General features: G+C 39.1%; 1 protein-coding gene across 4 annotated transcripts in view; it reads right to left on the bottom strand.

Annotated features, from left to right (window-relative positions):
* Window positions 1-18833, bottom strand: part of LOC122772740 (protocadherin-9) — a 253411-nt gene that overhangs the window by 56015 nt on the left and 178563 nt on the right. For 2 of the 4 annotated variants that reach the window (XM_044030974.1, XM_044030975.1), the window contains one exon: window positions 16956-17157. In XM_044030974.1, the coding sequence (XP_043886909.1) occupies window positions 16956-17157 (202 nt within the window). The remainder of the gene's footprint in view (window positions 1-16955; window positions 17158-18833) is intronic. The other 2 variants (XM_044030977.1, XM_044030978.1) reach the window with 1 other exon arrangement.

Here is an 18833-nt window from a genome sequence, read left to right as displayed (position 1 = left end):
AACACGAAACATGTAAAATAACATCAATAAAATAATATGTTTCGACAGGATAAAGTGTCAAATTGTGATCTCGCCTTACACTTTGGACACTAGACCCTTTGTTGTTTATTGTTTATCTCGAACATCAACACAATCTATCAATTTACATGTTCAATAAGGAGTGGGAGGAAGTATAAACGTATGTATTCTCAACCTTTTTCCACAACTCACATAATTTACATATATTTTTTGGCTTCCTGCTTACCAATCCATTCATTCATTTTCTTTATATACTCTATTATATACTTTATGTATATGTTTTTTTTACAAAATATGCATAAAATAAACAACATGTTATTATTTTGAAGAATAATCTCTGTAAATCACCGGGTAATGAATTATTATTTTGTTTGAACATTATTTGTGAACGTTTTTAATTCTACAAGATTGACAAACTTTATTGTTTTTGACTTTAAAACAATTAATTTTGTGGTCTTTATGAAGTATTCTTATGGCTCTTGATTGCAATGTAGCCCTCACTCTTTTAAAACTGGATTGGAACCCTCTTTTAAACGGTATCTAAACTCTTTTCTAAGGCTAACTCCACCCATTGCCTGATTTTGAAAAATGCCAAGTGGTTTAGTTTAGATAAACCTTGCGTTTAACCAGGAAAAACTGGTAGGAAATTGTCCTACTATTTCATGCCGAGAAATATCTGCTGGGGAAAAAAAGAAAGTTTATTCCAGAAATGCTAACTCATTCAACAGTTTGCCAATAAATAAGAATCTGACAGACATGAAAACAACAAAGCTGGTGGCGCCCTGAGACTTTTTTTTTTTTTTCCACACTACTGTATGTGACATCCATCTTCTGTTTTGGCATCCAACCATGTCACTGGCATCGCTGGCTGTCTGTGTCTGAGGTGGTCGGACGACTGCCAGGCTCCAGCCTGAGTGACAGCCTGGTATTTGTTTATCCTAAATAGTCAATTGCTGAGCATCTGTACTGCAGGAACAACAAAAGCTGCTGGCATGAGAGGTTACTGGATGTGTCTCTTACTCTTGTTCTCTTCTATATACGTTTAGTCATCTGAAAATGCTTTTAAATTGTCATATTTATTAAAAAAAAACAGTAGCAGTAATGTTATTAAAATACGGGCCATGATGACGTTGTTACAGCTGCAGCAAAAATGGGAGAGGAGATGAGGTTTGTACATAAAGTAACCATTACAGTGTCAGTGGTCAGTTGGTGTAGGCATGTATGGACGTGTGTGTGTGTGTGTGTGTATGCATAAAACAAAACAGCCAGCCGTGCCGAGGCCGACACAGATGGTGTGTGTGAGCTGATGATGAGCAAGGGAGAGGGAGTGAATGAATGGGGGGAGAAGGGTTTTAAACCATGTGGTGCAATGGTCCAGGTGTAGCTCATCACCTCAATGATGACCCCGCCTCCTAACGATAGGGATGTGTCATCACAGTACGAATCCCCATACTGCAAATTAATGAAAGGAGTCCAAAGCATATCAGAATATTTGAGTTTGACCAATAGGGTAAACCATAAATTGACGCTTTTCTCGTATTTCATCGTTTTTCATAACATTCTGACGGTAAATTGAGCAGTTTCTCTTAATAGGACATGACCTGTAACCCAGTCCATGTTAGTTTTTGGATTGTACTGATTGCAAATAATCACTGACAGACATACAGGCAGTGGGTTAAAATTTCTCAGGGTTATTAGGAATCTTTTGTTTCTCCTTGTCTCATTCTGTAAGCACAACAATAATCTTAAATATGTAGATAATGCTGTTTAATCCCTCAGTCCTACATCTCCTACCTGCTTCTATGCTTTCCAGTAAAGTGGCTCTCGTTTGCAACTGGTATCAAGATTACTTCACTAAACTAATAAACACTATTACGCATTGAAATCAATGCGTTTTTGTTTTGTTTTTTTACTGTGAAACCCTTCATTGGTTAAAGCAGTGATTCCCAAAGGCTGGGTCGGGACCCACATTTGGTTCACACAATATTTTTTTTAGGTCCCCACACAAATTTGCTGAATTTACCCAACCTTTGAATTAAGATTTACATGCATATGTTTGAATAAAATGAAGTTGTATTTCATTTACCAAACATCTATCTTTACCATCTTTAAAAAGTGGCTACCCAAAGAGAAAGTTTGGGAACCACTGGCTTAAAGAAAGTTTACAAAAAAGTTTTTTTAGTACTCAATCCACCATAGCACCTCAGTGTGTAAATGATTTTAAAAACCTAAAAAAAATATACAGAAGAGACAGTCAGATAGCACGTCAAAGTGGACCTTCGATAAAATATTTAATTGCCATAATATTGAGAACTTATAAATTGACTAAAACTATCACTATAAGTAGCAAAAGTAATCAAACTACAAATGTCAGCATTAAAAACTAAAAGCAAAAAAAATAACACAAAACAACAACATTTACTTTATATCTGCCATATTTCTAACACAGTCCAGGGTCGTATCTGTTTCCTGTTTTCCAGTTGCTTTGATGGAAACTGAGGGAAATCTAATGGAGTCTGAATTGCCAGGCCTGTTAAGACCAGAGAAAAACACAGCCATGGTTTTCTCCCGTCACTCACTGGCGAGCTCACGCTGAGTACATTGGAAATAACATCCAACTGTACAGTTCAAGAAATCATACTGAGGTGCAGCCAAATATTGCTAGTATTCTTCTTAAGTTTGATGTATACTGAGCCTGCACTTGTTTTTTTTTTTACTTCCAGAAAAAAAAATCAATCTCCCACCGTGACTGTTGCTACATCCTTTCCTTCTCCCATTCATGCTTTGCTGTGTTTTAAACTTACTTCATATTATGGGCATCACGATTCTTCAAATCCTTGATTCAAATATCAATTTTAAGGTCGCGATTCAATTCAAATCTCTATTTTTTTTTTACTCTCTCCTTCAGCACAGGTGGGTCTGCCATTTTTAAACTTGGCTAGAATCAGAATCATTGTTTTTATGTCATAACTCCCGTTTTGATTGTCCGCATGGTGTCATTTGTTATATGAATGCAACAAGAACCAGTAAATACTTCAATCCATGGTTTTCCACCACTGAATAAAACCACATATATATAGTGGATACAGTCTATAGTGCTAGTTAATCGGTAGGTAGGTGCCGTGCTTTGCTACACGTGTGTTGACGACACAAAAATTGACAAAACCCACGGGGAACGCAAAATATTTTCATGCCAAAATCAGCAATTGCTATGGTTACTATTATGCAGTGGTGGGCTGTTTTTTTGACAATATCAAAAAAGTATTTTTTATTAGTATTATTATTATTTATTTATTATTATTATTATTTTTTTTAATACCAAATGAATGTGTGTCTGAACGTGTCTGAATTCAATTATTTTTTTCAGCATGTTATGATTATATTTCCAGAAAGAATATGGTTATATTTTGTGAAGCTGAGCTGGGTTTTCCATATGTCATTAAACGCATCATATCTCCGTGGACCTGCTCTAGTAGTATTGCTGGCCTTTCGTTGAAGCTGCCATTTCCTATTTGGTTCTAACTTTGACTGACGTGTGTCGTCAGCCAATCAAAATGTGATATCATAGTGACAGAACACCCCAGGCCCAGCGATGTGTCTGGCGCAACCCCCTGCTGTTGTCATCAACGACGTTTGAACCTTTGGCAGGTTTTGAAGTAAGCTATGGCCACTGCATTAACACCACCGATCCATCATGTTTCTGATCTCCTTCGTGTGCACTTTTCGCGGCGATCGTTTGGAGAAAAGAAGGAAATTATTTCAAGAGGAAGACCGACACCGAAGAGGTACATCATTTCCGGTAGTTCGAGTGTTAATGATAAATTTCTAACATTTTTTAGAAGTGGTGAGGACAAAACTGTTGATTATAAATAGTGCCGGAGTCGTGTTCCCCGCGTAGCTGACGCCTATGCTTATGTGGAAGCTTGTTTTTGTGTCATATAGTAGCTTTTAAAATTGCGGTTGCTGAGTGACTTAACGGAAGATGTGGTGGTAATGATGCAGTAGCCTATAGATGCACAGTGGTGTGCGTGTGCGCTATGGTTGTTGCAGATCAACTGTCTCGTGAATATAGTGCATAATAGTGTGTTTTGTGTGTGTTTTTTTTTTTTACTGAAGGCCCTGACTGAAACCCCACAGTACGCTACTGCTATTGCATAGCAACTAATGGCACAAGTAAAATCTAGGTAGTTGAGAAAAAAACAGAGCCAAAATTGTAAAATCTTTAGGAGAATTCTGGCCTTTTTGTCGGGGGGGGGGCTCTGCATTTAGAATTTCCCAAAATGGCTCTTTCTAAGTAAAGCAAATGAGTCTGTTTTGAGTCACACATAGCTTCAGTATCTCCCTGTGGCAACAAGTCTAGTGGCGCAAAAGCAAAACGCTGTGAAGAAGCTGCCAGTCTTCTCTGTCATGGAGAGACAAAAAGCTTGGCACCTGGGGGGAAAAAAGTCGACCAAATCGAATTTGCGCATCGTTAAAAGACATGGCAGCGTAACCCATCCTGCACGCCTTCAGCATATTTTCCACTGGCGAAAATAAATTGGCAACCTGACATGCTGATAAAATATGGATGCGTCGCGTGTTTGTGATGAACACCGCTGTGATTGTGTGTCTTTTCACAGGATTTTAATGATTACGAAATATTTAAATTTAGGACTAATTAGCGTTTTATTTAAAAAGGAATATTTGGCGGAGTGGATATTTTGCCTCAGATAAAGCTGTGTAGCTCTTCACTGTTCCGCAACAAGGGAATAAACCACCGTCTCCTGTCCATCAATGATTAATGGCTAAAGTGGTTCCATTTTCATGGCAGAGAACATAACAATCTTGCTTTTTGAGCACTGTGTCCCTCTCCACCAGGCAGCTGAACAGCTCTTCCAGTCACACTGTGCTGTTCCAACAAGCAACTCGTCCTCTCACCCTTCTTCCCCCTTCTGCCTCCACTGCTGTTCCTGTCAGGTGGTTGCGCTCCGACATGCACACAGAGGGCCACCACTGATTTTCTGGAACTGTATTCCGGTGAACATCACTCGTCTTTAAACAACGCCACAGAAGCATTTCAATTTGTGCTTGAATGCACATTAAGAAAAAGCGTGCGTGGGCAAACATGCATCACCATGTTTTTAAAAGTAAAGCCACACCAAAATAAAACATTGTATTTTTGTATCTAGTCTTCAGCTGAAATTCTCATTGGAAAATGTGGTCATCTCATTTAAATGTAACGTCCTATTACAATTCACAGAAGCGTATTGCATTCATTTGAAAAAGTAATTAATTCATTTTTAGTTTTTTTTTACTCTGAAAAACCGAAAAAAGTAAATTACTCCAGAAAAAAGACCTCAAAAGGCTGTAGTACATCTGCCAGGCCTGTAAGTGGCACTGTAACGCCACACCGAAGACAGAGAAGAAGACGTTTACGATGTATATAATCACGGAGAAGTAAGACAATAAAAGTTATCATAAAGCAAACTTTTGTGACTTTACAGAGACAAACCTAGCAACTTTCAGAATCAACAACAACAACAACAAAATCACCAAAGGTTACGTACTGCAGCTTTAAGTGTCCAAGTCAGTAGATCCTTTTGGCTTCATGCTATTCTCTGCTTATGTTTGCAATAATGTGATAAAGATAAATGATGCTCCTATAGGTCAAGGTTCCATTAATCTTTTTTTTCCATTGAGAAAACTGCCTGACCTTTAGCCCAAAAAGGCTCCTCAGTGACGGTCTTGCACAGCTAGGAATATCATGCAACACCTCACACACGCGTTTATTGTGGACAGGACACTTGTACCGACACGCCGAGATAACGCACAGAGGAGAGAGAGAGTCAGCGTGACATGTACGACAAGAGCCCTCCACCGACTCTTTGTCACCTGTGTTTTATTTATTTATGTATTTATTTATTTAATTTGTGATTCAATTCAGTTCAACCAAGACGGAGCATGATGCTGATGTGCAGCACAAAGACCTTTGTGACGTCATCAGTGGGTCGCTTTGTACCAAAATTCAGTGGGAACATATTTGGGTGATCACATGTTTTTTTTTTTACTACAGATATGTTTTTTTAGTCTCTGTTTCTGAGTTTGCTTGTTTTTTCACACGTCTTGGAAACCGACACTGACAACACAACTGTGTCACATTTCCTTCTCTATGCAAATATAATGATGTGTCGAGGTGCCTTCACCTCTGGTTCACCTTAAAAGTGATGTATTTATGAATGAGTAGGAGGAATATTTGCCTCAATTCTTACAGCGTATGCAACGATTGCTGATGTGTGTTGATTTTTCAGCTCTCTAGACTCTTTTAAAGGAAAGAAAAAAATAATATGTTGTTTAACCACTCTGTGCTACTACAATACATGACTCAACTGTGGCGTTAACATCCATTCGGTTCTCGTGCAAATGTTGCTAAATACAAGTGTGCCCCATCTGGATCTGACTGCATCTTCAGGAATCCAATCAGAGAATCCACATTCTGAGGTGGTTCATACTGTGTGAGTATGAACACAAGCCGTCCTTGGGAAGGATTAGAGACCACCTCCTAAGCTGACATTGACATTAGCGGATCCATGGCGTGTGTTGTTTTCGTCCCCCTTTTTTTCATGACGATAACGAGACGGCGACAAGATAAACATGGATCTTTTGTGACTAAAAATTGTGCGTGTAATCTGTCAATTAAAACCACAAGTCGGGTGGGTTGGCGACATCGCCGCCGACCCCTGCCGTCCGATTTACGCGGGTCGCTTCACCCTGACGACGCAACGTGGTCGGGGCTCACTGAGGACAGTCCGCTCCGATCGACAGTCGCTCCGGGGGCAGAGGGACCTGGTCCCCCGGGTCCACCGACAAGGGGGACCAAGAGGGGGGCAGCCGGCAGGCGGGAGAAGGTGCAGCGAGGGCGTATGTCCACAACCCCAGGAAGTGGCAAGATCCCGGACGGGGGGGGGGTCGCTGTAAAGCAGACAGCCGGAGCTGCCTGCCACCTTCGCCCCGAGCCTTTCAAAGCCGACCTAGAGCCAAAATTTCATTTTGACAACTTATGCGTGACACTCTTGTATGATGAAGTAGGCATTAATTCATGAAAAAAAAACAGTTAAAATTGTGTTTTAGAAAAGTTGAAATATGGATTCTGCCCAACAACAATCTCCAATACTTATTGACCTAAATTAATTTGTTAAACTATACTTTCATTCATCACAGCACACATGGTAACAATAGCAAAAAAGTATGTTATATATAAGTATGTATGTTATATAATAAAGTAAAATAGTAGTATAGTAATACTACTATTATAGTAGTATAATATAGCAGTAGTAGTATTAGTAAGAAAATTAAAGACAACAAATGATTAAATGAATACTGACGTGTTTTGTAAAAATAATTTGTTGGGTTTTTTTGTGCAAAATGTTTTCAAGTGTTGGCATGCTTTCAGGTCTGTTGGGAGTTTTTTAGTTTAGTTTTTTTCCCATTCTGTTATTGTTTTAAACGAGAATGCTGATTGTCCTAGCGCTGTTTTTCTTTTGGGTTTTTGGCACATTGCCCGTTGCATGTTGCCTGTGTTATTCTGCTCATCTATTCAGATGTTCACTTAAGAAACCTTTTTTTTTTCCATAATGTTCATCAGTTGAAGAGTTAACACAAAATGACATTTGGAGTGAATTTTCCATAAATAATTATATTGTGCTTCTCATGATATTCTGATGTTTTGAGTTCAGTTTCATTAAAAAAAGAGTTGCTTTTATTGGGAAGAATGTTGCAACAGTGATTAGATAACGCGCTATTCTAACCAAATGTACTATTATTACCATTATTATTATACCATTATGTCATTATTATTATTACTATTATTTTTATTGTCTTCACTGTGCAGAGAAATCTTTCAGGCAAATTTGGGAGACAACCCTCTTACAAAAAACTTAAATGTGATGAATATTAATCCGGGGCATTTTTCTGACCATTTATGGTCAAGTGTGGGCGTTACCTGTAGCTCACAAAAGCTGTTCTTCATTACAAGTTGTATAAATCGGAATATTTCTATACGTAAGGCCTTTCTTTATTTCATATACATACGCCAGCTTTTCAGACGTCCCGTCGCACAGTTTTATAAATGAGGACCTTCACTGCACTTTATCTTCTTAAAAACAGACCTACATGTAATGAATTTAAAGTTATTTTCCTTTTTCCTTTTTTGTACTCATGACAGCACATTCTGATATACTGCTCCCAAAATGCTGACTGACACGGTTTTCAAATATCATTTAAAATATTCAAAATGATGAATCTGGTCATTAAGGCTGCGTATAGTTCTGCTCTGTCATTTTACCGGCAACTGGCATTTGTCATGTGATCTATTTGTGGTACCGTTTGTACACGCTGGCAATGCAGAGCAACAGCGAGTGACACGTTTTAGCCGCGGGGTTTCCTCTGCAGCTCGTGGCATATGATGAAAGCACGTGTTGTATTATGAAGGTTTTGATGACACTGAGTGGCAGAAACCAAGTACATTATTTTTAATCAAACCGTCTGACAAAAAGCTCTTGATTGCGAACCACTTCAATCACCACAGTTCCCTTTCTGTTCCATCTTCTAGACTTTTCCCTGGGATTATGACCACAAACAACAGCAATCTTGTATAATTCTCTTTTACAAACACTGTTTTTTTTTTTACTCTTAACCTATTTTTAAAGTTGTGCGGTTAATCTGTATGCCTTTCTTTATTTTCAATCAATTTTTTAAAGAACTCTTTACCTCTCCTTCACTGATACCATCAGTTAGAGAGATAATCGGTGAATCACGGCTCATGACATAAGATAATTTGCTGCTAGGTCGGCGAACAGGGGTTATGTTTGGTGTACACGGATGATTAAAAAAGGTTTTCGAATTATGGCACCACTTTGCCCGAAAGCCAATTTAATTATGGGGCATTAATGTCCAAATTGGGCAAAATAAACAATACACTTACAAAAGCGGAGAGAGAGAAAGAGAGGCAGATAAAAGCCGTTATCTTAAACATGTTAGAGGAAACAAATTTAAGAAGTGACCAAGCAATATAACAAGCTCCGAGTAAGAAAGACAGTTTTTTTTTTATATATTAATCTATCAATTTCACACTCCTGAAGATGAGCTTATATACCACCATGGAGGTAAACACAGACACAACAAAGAAGTCAAATAGTTAATAATCTCTAAATGAATTGCTTTGGAAAAGCCATGTGAAAATCATTACACACCACTTTCCTTAAAAGCAATGAATGGTTTTTGGATTTATTACTTTGACAATCGGTCGTGAAAGTCGCCGTCCGCTTCCCTCAACAGCTCCTGCATAGATAGAGTATGTGTTTGATAAGTAATTTTGTTTTTTTTATATATATATAGATATTTCACACAGTTTTCTGACATTTTTAATTTGCGTTTGACTTTTGGGTGAGCGGAAAGGAACTTGGGCTTGTAACCGGAGGGTTGCTGGTCGGAGGGCTGACAAATTAAGTTCATTCAAAATAAATGAAGGACGCTGTCTTCATAATACTTGTTCAGTGGCGTGTTTTTATCTATGCTGTGTAGCTCTATATTCTGTCAGCTATCACTGTGGTGCTTGGTGGTCATTTTATTTCCTGCTTCAAGTCATGTGCTCTGTGTCTCTAGCTGATGACATCATCACTATGCATCGGAGACAGTGCCACATGGCATTGGCGATGGACGCTCATACTCTTTTGAGGGGGCATCTGCCGTTGTCCAGGAACTCGGGTTCTTTAAAAGCATCATCGGTGAGTGAAACTGATCTTTTGTTTTGTAATTAATTGATATGTATGAATATTGTTGGGGGAAAAAAGAACAGCAGTTCCAAACACAATCAAGATTATTATGTTTTACTTCTTTTTTTCCTCCATGTTATGTGATATTTTCTCTCAGTACTTTCTTGTCTGCATTATCTGTGTATGTTTGATTCAAACATTTTAGTAAATAATGGTTGATTTAAATGAGTTATAAATATTCCTGCTTTTGTTTTGTAGTTGCCCAACTCCTTATTTTATATTTTATAGAACTGATTGACACAATGTTTATTTTTTTTGTTTTTTTTCTATTCCGAGTACACATTTGTTTTACAAATAAGCGACTTTGTTATCTGTTTCACTCGTGTTCTTTTGAGAACGACTTCACTTCATTGCTGAGGAACGTGGCGCTATTCGGTGTGCATCTATTGCTTCACATATTGATTACTTGATTTATCTCTGAACACACGGTCCTACAAATAGAAACTAGATATTTTTTTTTTTTTTATAGATTTCCAGGTCAAGACACTCTTCAGTAAATGATGACATTATTTTGATAGCACAATGTTTACTCTCTATTAGTATTTGACAGCTGTTTATTATCACGTCGACAGAGAATCAGTTGACTTATTCAACTGATAAGTGACATTATAATAAAGTAAGTGCCAGTAGACTATAATTTGTGCTCTATTATCGCGAGGAAAGACGACGATATATCACCAAATTGCCACCCCCAATAATCTGTAACCCATGTTGCTCCTGACAGCTGTGCCGCAGCGTGTGAATGGGTATGAAAGTTGTATGGGTGTAAATGGGTGGATGGCAAAACAGTAGTGTAAAGCAGCTTCCTCAAGACTAGAAAAGCGCTATACAAATACAAACCATTTTGGGTCTGCCTGTGTGTTTTCAGAATTATTCACAGTTAAAGTATTTTATTTACTCAGCAGGAGTTTGTGACTGATGGTGTCGCGCGTTTTTTCGGCTGCCCACCGGGTAAAACGTGTTGAACGTCGACTGGAATCTGGTTCTCAGCATCTCTGTGGTCTTTACTGCAGAAATGAATTGAAGCAAATCCGTTTAACAGCCATGAATTACGTCTGTCACAGACGAGAAGCTCAAAAGAGAGTGACGTTTGAAAGATGGTGACTACTGCTACTTCTACCGTGCGAGTGAAATATTTTTGCGAGACAAATGAGAGTGAGACGGAAGATTGAGTTGCTACGGCAACTCGGAAATGATTGAACTATCGTGGCCACAGGGAAAGAAACCGATCTACTGACAATGAGTCGGCCAAAAGTTTGGTGAGAAGCCAAACAGTTTACATTGTCAGTTGGCCATGAAAGAAAAAACACAGTTTATATCCATTCATAACAAAAGTTTGTTGTTTCTTTGTGCGTATGGTGCAGTGTGATCACTTACAAAGAAGCTGAGGTTTTAACTCCTTGGTGATGAAGCCCTGTGAAGCATGTCAAATGCACCTTTAAGCTTTTTTGTCTGCCAATTGTGCCTCCATTCAGAATGTTGCGTAACCGGGGCGAAGCTTCACATGTCGTCATTTCTAAGGGGCGTGGCTTCAAACTTTGCATTTCTTACGGTTGTGATGAGCAACACCCTACTACATTTTAAATATTTTCATTATATTTTATTGTATTTACAGCAAAATTAAGATAAGCAATAGAGGTACAGAACAGCTAAGTGTCCAGCAAGGCGAAGTGAATTTAAACTTTTGAAATCCTTTCAGAACAGATTCTTTTCTGTGGATAATGCAAAGTACAAGATGTTTTTTCCCCGCTTAATTGGGGGACACATCTCTCTCTACATTATTATTTCACTGTCATTCATACCTTTTAAACCTCGAAGCAGCCTTGCTTTTAATGAGAGCTTTTAGTCTGTATTTACTGAACGGCCTTTTTTAGAAAATGTTTGTATTCTTCTCTCCCTGACACAAAGTCTTATATCACCTGTGTGATATCAGACTTTAATTTTTTTCACAAAATTAATAAAAGGCTGAGAGATCAAATCAAAAGAGCTTATATACATGCCATTCACACAATTATTTCCTTCCCCATTGTCAACCTTTGTGAAATAACCTATCTGTACTGTCTCAGTTTTTGGCAAGCTTCCTTTAGACCAGGCAGGGGCGTCAAACTCAAATGACCTGCGGGCCAATGAGCATTTATTCTGGTCAAGAAAAAGTCCAAAAAAGGGCAATATGAGATATCCATTATGATTGTAGACCGAATTTCAAAGTAAAAGTGCTTATTTGATATAAAATGATGTATACTTCACAATAAAAACACATGTATGATGCACATAAACAGAGAAATAAATAGAACATTTAGAAAAACAGACAAATAATGACGAGGATAACTGTAATTAAAGCAGCTTAAATATTTGTAATTTAATGTTGAGCGTAATACATTTAATAAGAATAATTTATTAAATCTGAATGTCTAATAACTATTATAGAAAAATATTGCTAGCAAACATACTTAGTCTTATATTCCGTCTACATTCTGTCACCTCGCATGTAGTAGATTGGAGGGCCGCATGTGGCCCACGAGCCACCAGTTCAACACCCCAGCTTTAGACTAAATGGCGACGGTAGGGTGAAAATGGCTGTGTTTTTCCAGGCGGCCATTTGTTGTTCTGTGTTCTTCTTTGTGGCATTTATTAGCTAGCTACACAATGCATATCACGTAAATAGCCCGCTTCTTCATTTTTTCTGATTAAAAAAAGTGAATAAATGACACCTTGAAAATCAAAAGGGCTTCACACACACACTTCACACTCTTGGTGAGAACATTTGATGCACATAAGCCCTCTTTCTATAATGGTTGGAAGGTCACACAGCATTTTTGGGTCTCCATCCTTGCTTTCGGCACACTTTCTTTGGTGGTTCTGTCCTGAGCTAGAAACTGTAGTCTGCTAATTTGCTAACAGAGACTCATCACTTCTGTGCGACAGTGGGGTGAAAATGGCAGCGTTTTGCCATGCACCCAGTCGTCTTATCTCAAAAAAACACCTGTCCTCTTCTTGTGATAAACAGCCAAGAACAAAGAATGCGGAATGCTGGATGTCCTCCAATGTTGCTCTTCGTTTACTGTGTCATGTGAACTTTATTGGCGAGCTACACTCTCTCATGCTGTTAGGCTATTGCACTTTTTTACGTAGTAGCTGCATACTACGCAAATAGCTACGTAATTTACATATCGGTAAATTGCAGCGGAAACATGTGTCAGACTCTGCCATGATTGACAAAGGTTGAGTATTCAATTCCCAGCTCCGCTATAGTCGCTCATGTGTCCATGGGCAAGACGCGTAACCCCATGTTGCTCCCGATGACTGTGTTAGCACGATGTGAATGACTATGTGCTGTATGAATGGGTGAAAGACTAGAAAAGCTCAACGTAAGCACAGACCCTTTACCAATCTAATTTATGAAAGTTGTGTTTTCTCATAATTTTAATGATTTCTTTTTGTCTTTGCTCATGTATGGAAAACATCATCAATGCCATTAAATTAAATTTATGTGGAGCAACCGACACATTGGAGATTAAGATTCTTGACTCATGCATAAGCAAAGCCCGTTTGTTTTATGTATCACTCAGACAGCAGTTACGTAACTGTCGATGCTTTAATGGAGAACAATGTAAGTTTGATTTTGGCAAAAAGTTACTGTTTTAACAGTACATTTTCCTTCCATCCCATTCTAAAACGTGCATATTTTTTCTCAGTTTTTCACTCACTTTTTAGTAGCCATTTGAAGCCCTGTGCCAAAAGGGTGATTTGATGACAGAACAGATTCATTTGTGCTTTGGGGCAACAGTAAGTACCAGCTACATTGATCAAAGCAGACTTCGCCAAGTTAACTCTCTGAAACTTCCACTTCCACCCACGATCGTGTGAAATGCCAAAAGGCTGGAGGCTGTCACTTCCAACAATAAATTAGGCTGCTTTTTCGTGATGCGCTCATGCTGATGATTTCCACTCGTATCCACGTTTGTTTCATCGTTTGTGCTTTAAGGGTGGTCAGTTTATGGCAACGCTAATACAGCGAATTACGTGAAATCAATGCAGCGCCACCTTCAGCAGTGTGGACAGCGGATGCTAAGAAGCTCTTAATAGCCCTGCTCTTGCACTTGTGTGTAAGTGCTGTGTAGGGAATTGGAAAAAAAAATCACAAAGGAGCTTTTGTGGGAAAAAATGCACCCTTAAAATGTACCCTTAAACTGTGAAATCAATGATTAGAGAAAGGCAGCTTTTCCTCATCTTAGCAATCACTAAACCACTTGTTTTCGAGTGCAAGCTAGTGTACATGGGTATCTAGTAATGTTACCTCCTACACTGCTCACTCAGCTCTCAGCCCACATCTTGGCATTTTCCAACATCAGGTTAGCTTCAGAAGACAGAAAACCTTATTTCTTATGTATTATTATATTAAATTCATTATATATTATTATATTAAGTAGCGTCTGACTCTTTTTTTTTTTTTTAATTTTTATTTATTTGTTTGTGGCAAAGATATAGGGATATATTTAGTTGACAAAGAAACATCAAAAGTCCCTTCTGCTTCACTCCATTAGAAACGAAAGACTGTCGGATATTTAATACTCCCACGCCGCGTACACCTCCCTGGTTCTGATGAAAGCCACAACCTACGCATTTGTCCAAACACTTTCCTGTGTTTTTACTGCGTACCAAAGATAATTAGTAAGTTCACTTAAAGAAAGGATACGGAGACTGACCTTCAAAGACTGCTATTATTAACCTCACCGCCCTGCATTATGTCTCATAAAAAGCAAAGCAAGTTGGTTGTTATAGTGTTAAAGTTTAGAGTTCAGTTTCCACAGATTAAACTGCATTAGTTCAACTTGATATTTTCACAAATTTATTTTTAAAGTAAGGAGGAGTCCATGAAGTCCTCACTATATATCATCACTTAATTAATATCACTGCAGAACTTAATGCTATTAAGTTATTATTTATTGCATGCCCCTATGCTGAGCAGGAAGGTAAAAGTTACCTTATTATCAGGACTACATGCTGATCTCGCACACGGAGAGGCAACTTTAATTTCTCTCAAATCCCAATGCTGCTTACAACCAAGAATAATGAACACTCCTCAGACACCAATACTGCAGAAAAGAGGAGAAAATAATAGTTCAGTAAATGATGTGAATGTGTCGGATGGTAGATTGAACTCTTTTCAATTAAATATCAGAGTAGTAATGGCCAGATTGCAATTATTAGAAATTATTTTTGAACTCCTGACCATATATTTGATGACCAATGCTGGTGTGGATCATTGTCTCCTTGAATTCATATGGATGCCAGTCGCAATTGCTGGTCTTTGAAACTGGGGAAGCTCACTGGACTGAGGCACAAAATGCTCTGCTGTCATGTCAAAAACGTTTTTTTCTCCCAGAGAAGCTGAGCTTCCGCGGAAGTGACTGACGCTGCGTGGATGTAGCCATTAATGGCTAGACGATGTTGGGTCCCTGAGCAAACTATCGCCTCCTTCTGCCAAATTTGGGAACTGTGTGGGTCCAGTACAGAGATGTCTTCTTTTGTTTGCACTTTGTATACATCCACCGGTAACCATGATCATTTCCAGAGCCTCAAAGTTGAAATCTATACTGGCGTCCAAGTCGTACCTCCACCGGTAAAGTAACCTGGCTAATAATGAGTCCCTGCAATGCCAGGCTTTTGATCATATCTTTGCAACTCATTCCCAAAGAAAAATAAAACTCAATCACAACATCTCTGTCCATCCCGAAGCTTCAGTCCTCTTCGTTCCCTTTACTTGTGCAGCTCCCCAGTTAATTCATGAGAATGTTATTAAAATTATTAATGATACGTGCGAACAAATTAGTTTTTTTGCGGCCATGAATCAGAGGTTTTTCTTTTTACGCAGGTCATGTCTGGGGCGCCGTAGGAAATACTGAACAATTTTGTGCACAAATCATTTTAATGAACTGATTCTAATGACTCAGTACACCGAAAACACCTGCTTTGACCGTCACTAGTTTGTGTGTTTGTGTCACAGCCGTTTCATGTACAGGCGGTACTATTTTAAAGGAAAACGACACGTCTGATACCCGTAGTCGAGCAGTGCTAGAACTATACACTGGAAACTATAAATGTTGCTGTTTTTTTTTAATATATTTTCAATAATTGCGTATGAAAGTGTTTTTGATATTAATTTTCCCTTCAGTGATGCTGTGCTACAAATGCACGTCATGTTTGTGCCATGTGCAGTGCTATTCATTTGGGAAGACAGTTAGTCAGCAGGCCTGCACAGTATCCACTCAGTGCATCTGCCAACTGTGAGCTCATCTATGAAGTTCAAGTCTCTATGAAACCATATGCATGCACGGTTTATTCCAAGCACTTGTGTTTATGTGGTGCTGGGTGTACCGCACCCTCACTTGGCAGGCTGGCATCGACCTTGGGGGGGTGGGGGTGGGGGCGCCGCACTTGATCTTCCCGCCGCACACCTCACCTCTTAATGATAAAATGAGAAAACTGGGTCGGAGATGTACAGTCCCACCAGAAATAGTGGGAAGTTAACATCTTCAGCTGAGCACCACGACTTCCAACTGGGAAATCATCTCTAAATAAATCAAATGAGTTTCACAAATAGGTGAGGAGCCTATGGGAGGCCCAGGTTTGCTCCTGGGAGGAATGAACAAGTCTGGATGATTAACTGAGAAATGAATGACCCGCTCGTGTATCCACTAGAAACCTACTTGAGCAATCAAATGAGTCCAAATTAAATGGTATTTGGTACGCTGAGTTCTTTATAGAGATGATGTTGTTCTTCTTGACTATTTATTATCTCTTTTCAAGGAGTTTTAGTCAATCCCTATAGCCAAATATGAAATGTTGCCGTGTTTTTTTTTTTCACTCGCAGGAAACCTTCAAATTTTAACAGTCTTTGAAAAACAGAATGAGTAATAATGCCTTTGAAAGACAACATTATTACCGCTCTCACAATAGCCACTAAATTGGATCAAAGTGATCATTATGCAGCTGTTTAAAATGTCAACAATAGTACTACAGCTTGCAAAAGAGGGAATACAGAGAGAGGGAGAGAGAGAGGTGGGGGAGCACCTAACCGGCCATGCGTGCTAAAAGGAAACGATAGTCATGAGATATATTACTCACCAGAGTTGGGATCGGAGTTGCCGTCAGCTTCAGTCCTCTTATCAGGGGAGGCCTGCTCGTAGAAGTCGTCCTGCGCCTGCACCAGAGGGAGAGGTTGTGTGAGCAGGGAGCCACTGCCTGCAGGCTCGTGGTCGCCCAGACCGCTGTCACTGCAGCTCTCCTGGGAGCCGTCCGGCAGGTGAAACGTGACGCGCCGCTGCGACTAGAACCAAGAGCACAAAACAGAGCCACTGATGTTAGTGCTCTGCTCTGCCCCCTCTAACCGGTGTTTACTTAAATCAAGCCCGCGCACACTGCTCGACCCACTGCAGTGTGACATGAGCGATCTTACGACTTTGCCTGAATTATGTTAATTGTACTATAATAGACAATCCAAGTGTCTTGGAATAAAAATTTCGACTATAGGCTGGGATTCACACATGTTAAATACAGTCACGTTTCACTGCACAGTGACGACCAGTAGCATGCAAATTTGTCTGCATGCACTGCAAAATTAAACATTTTAAAAATCAGCAAGGTGGAAAGTGTAATATTCTTGAGCTTTTCAAACACAAATTGATTGTTGTTAGGGAGAATTAATGAAGGACATGACATTCGAAAACACGGACGATGCTTTGCCATGATGTGTATGAGAACAGTGAAGTGTGAAGATTGGTAAAACGCTGATATTATTATTATTTTTTCCCATTGTTGCACATTTTACATTTCATGTTTATAATATTGTTTGTATTGCTGCTATGTTGAAATAATTTCCCCTTGGGGATGAATAAAGTATTTCTATTCTATTCTATTGAGCAAAGTCTGAAATGTCGTTGTGGTTACTCGGCAAACTTGAAAAAAAAAAAAAAGTCAGGTTTATTTTAATATCTCATTAAAAACAATGGATCTTTAGCTTTAATAAAAGCAAATGGTGAGACCAAGAGTCAAAATAGACAGAATGGGACAGAAAAAGACAAAGGACAAGAGACTGGATGGGAGACTGTTCCAGAATTTAGGAGCAGCAACAGAGAAAACTCTATTATATTGTGTTTCTGGTCGACCAGGCTGTGTTTAGTTTGTGTTGTCAGTTTGTCTGGATGTTGGCAAAGTCGAAGTGGCCTGCAGAGTTAACAGAAGTTCACCTCCAGGGGGCGCATCCCTCTTCCTCATCTACACTCGTGGAATTGTTTTTAACCCACAAGTAATCCTGGGATGTGTCTTATAAACCCTCTGCTGGAGACTGCATGTGAGCACACGCGCGCGCACACGCCGTCCTTAAACCCATTCTGATTGAATTTCCAATTGTTAATTCCGAGTGTCTTTTCCCCCCTCGCTCTAATGACATTTTCCTCAGGCTTTTTCATAAGTCCAGAAACGAGCCTGCAGCTAACCTTTCGTGAGCACAGAGAGGTTCCTACCACCACCGCCTTGGTGATGACAGACACAGACGGCTTTTACAGTAATTATTGGAAAAAGCAAAGGTCAGCCAATCTGCAGTCTAATGCAAATCACCTCATTATATATTTTAGAACTGCTCATGCAACTTTCAATTAAATCAAAAAAATAAGGTGAATAAAGAATAGGGGGGGTGACAGACAGACAGGACAGGAAGAGAGACAGACAGATGCCATCCTTCTCAAAAGTCGATACGTGACAGAAATATCTAAATATCTGAATTCTGGACTCGTGTTCCTTCTTTCCTCACGACTGAAAGTGCAGCTTCCAGTAAATGTAAAGGTCTTGTACAGCAGTAAAGAATTTGGATGAATATCACGGCGTTATGAGATGATCAGATGTGGCATTTCAAACGCAGATGGTATAATGGGGAGAGAGCTCACCCTCCTTTCTTTGTTTGTGTGACAGTTGTGCTTATTAGGCATCGCAGCCCTTTTTCAGTTT

Source organism: Solea senegalensis, linkage group LG7 (assembly GCF_019176455.1).
Source record: "Solea senegalensis isolate Sse05_10M linkage group LG7, IFAPA_SoseM_1, whole genome shotgun sequence".
Lineage (NCBI taxonomy): Eukaryota > Metazoa > Chordata > Actinopteri > Pleuronectiformes > Soleidae > Solea > Solea senegalensis.
The sequence above is the reverse complement of the archived record's forward strand: the minus strand, read 5'-3'. Positions and strand labels throughout refer to the sequence as shown.